This window comes from Aplysia californica, unplaced genomic scaffold (assembly GCF_000002075.1).
Source record: "Aplysia californica isolate F4 #8 unplaced genomic scaffold, AplCal3.0 scaffold00128, whole genome shotgun sequence".
NCBI classification, from domain to species: Eukaryota; Metazoa; Mollusca; class Gastropoda; order Aplysiida; family Aplysiidae; genus Aplysia; species Aplysia californica.
Genome location: NW_004797398.1, coordinates 760,311 through 762,584, shown reverse-complemented (window position 1 = coordinate 762,584; position 2,274 = coordinate 760,311). Strand labels below are relative to the sequence as shown.

The 2,274-nt window shown below is 43.1% G+C and overlaps 1 protein-coding gene across 1 annotated transcript in view; it reads right to left on the bottom strand.

The window, feature by feature from the left end:
• The window catches only part of LOC101862940 (zinc finger protein 423), a gene marked incomplete in the record, with an annotated part of 56,208 nt that overhangs the window by 39,384 nt on the left and 14,550 nt on the right, over positions 1-2,274 (bottom strand). The window contains 1 exon segment of the mRNA XM_005096402.3: positions 527-748. Within this exon segment, the coding sequence (XP_005096459.2) occupies positions 527-748 (222 nt within the window).

The window sequence follows — 2,274 nt, the reverse complement described above, 5'->3', positions numbered from 1 at the left end:
GGGGGGTCTCTTTTTCTGAGAGGCGTAGGTAGGATCTATGCAGACTAGTTCGAAAAAAATAGTCTAAAGAATTCGAATGAAATCATCGTTTCGGTTTGTTGCATCGTTGGGTTTTGGGTTTTTTTCGAAGATGTAAAGTGCGCGACTTCAGGGACGTTTAGCTCAGTTGCTCATGAATTAATGTTAATGTCATGGAAAGAAAATGCAAGAGAAACTTCATTTTACTCTCTCCTCTCTCTCTCTCTCTCTCTCTCTCTCTCTCTCTCTCTCTCTCTCTCTCTCTCTCTCTCTCTCTCTCTCTCTCTCTCTCTCTCTCTCAACCAAGTAAACTTCGGTTATATTGAATTACACCCTGTGTCTCTTCCGGCTGCACGTGGCACAAGAGGCCTTTCAAAAGCGCTGACTAAAAACTAGTTTTACATTCGGTGCCTTTTACATTTCTTTGGTGGGTGGGAGGACGATAATGGTTTGGGTTTTGTTTGTTTTACTCTGTTTTGTTCTGTTTGATTTTCTTTGTTTCTTTTACCTGCCGCAACTCCGCACTCCAAATTCTGGTGTTCGAGGAACAGCCTCAGAGATTCGAACTTGGCACCGCAGACTTCACATTTCATGGCCTTGGCCGGGTCTGGCGTGTCGCTGATGACGTCATGATGTACACGGGGACCCGGCGTGACATTGGTGGCAGGGCTCACAGCTTTGGGAACATTCTCCTCTCGGGCTCCTGCCCCTGTCTTAGCGTCAGCGCCACCTGCTGGTGAGAAAGCCAGTCTTGTGAAAGTGTGCTAACGAGTCGTTTTGTTTTTTTTGTTTTTTTTCTCGATGAAGGTGTTTTACTCCCCGCTGATACATTTTAAATCCTTTATGAGGCGGACTTCGACCATGCCTGTCAAGGCCAACCTGGGCTGAAACGGATATAATAACATCTCGGCAGAAAGGCCAAGATACTCGGTAAAGATTCTCCTAACTCAGGAAGTGAATTCGACTGTCCCGCGTGCAACAACGACACGCCAAATCGCTACCCCACAAACGGGGGCTCTCGTGGTCGAGAGGTTACAGTGTTTGCCTCTCATTCAATAAAACCCGGGTTCAAATCAGATAGCGACCTTTCCTTTCACCTCCTTTCCTGCTCTCTAACAATATTCTGTCGTCTGTTTTCGTCTCCACTTTCTGTTTAAATGTTTAATGTGTCCCGCGTGCTCCCTTATGCAGTTGCGACTGCCGTAAAACACTTACCACCCCCCCCCCCCAAAAAAAAAACACACAGCAACAACAACACATAAACAACAACAGGACGCCGGTGCTAGCTAAACAAAACAGACGAGTAAAGTTAGGCACGCATGGACATGAATACAATGAGGACTGGTATAGATTGGTTTACTAATAGGTGTAGAAGTTTTACGCCCCCATCGACACTGCTTAGATCATTTAAGAGGCAGGCTGCTCCGGCCCCGCTTGTCAAGGCCGACTCGGGCTGGGAAAGATACAACATTTCAGAAGAAAAACGAATATTTCATATCATGTGCTAAGAAGAAACTATCCCTTTAAAAAATGTTTTAATCACTTATGTGACTGGTTAGTCAATACTCTCAAAAATCGAGGGAACTGAACAGAATTAGAGCTGAGACTTAAAACGGTACTTTAAACGAAGAAATGCAAGCAGCTGCAATCCGAACACAAACACAAAAAGATTGTCTTGTCTGGAAACATACACACTGTATGTCCCATAAGAGGTTGAGACAGAACGTGGCACGCTTTGTTCAACGCAATAGTTACATGAGGAGCCTCAAAATTAAATTAAGGTCTAACCTCGGTTTGACGAGAGACGGAGATTCCTTTAAAATTTAATAGAAAACAAAACAAAACAAAACAAAACAAAACAAAACAAAAGAAAAGAAAAAAAGATAAAAGTAAAGAAAAAAAATCAATTCTCAAAATCATGTAAATCAATAAACGCCTTCCCTGGGATTTGAAACAGGGCCCTCCATGTCGAAATAAAGTGTCTTACATATTGTACAACCTGAGCTCTGATTCTTCAAGGGATATGCTGAATTAACAAACAATTTACCTTGAAGTGAATATAAGCCCGTGTGTGTTGTCGAAGCGTTTAAATAAATAAAACATTTCCCAAGAGCAAGTACTCCATGAACTTAGTGCAGAAGAGGGGCGTGAGAGTACATACCTGTGAACGTAATGGAAATGTGCACCAAAACATGCTATTGGCGTATTGGCAAGGAACTCTCTCTCTCTCTCTCTCTCTCTCTCTCTCTCTCTCTC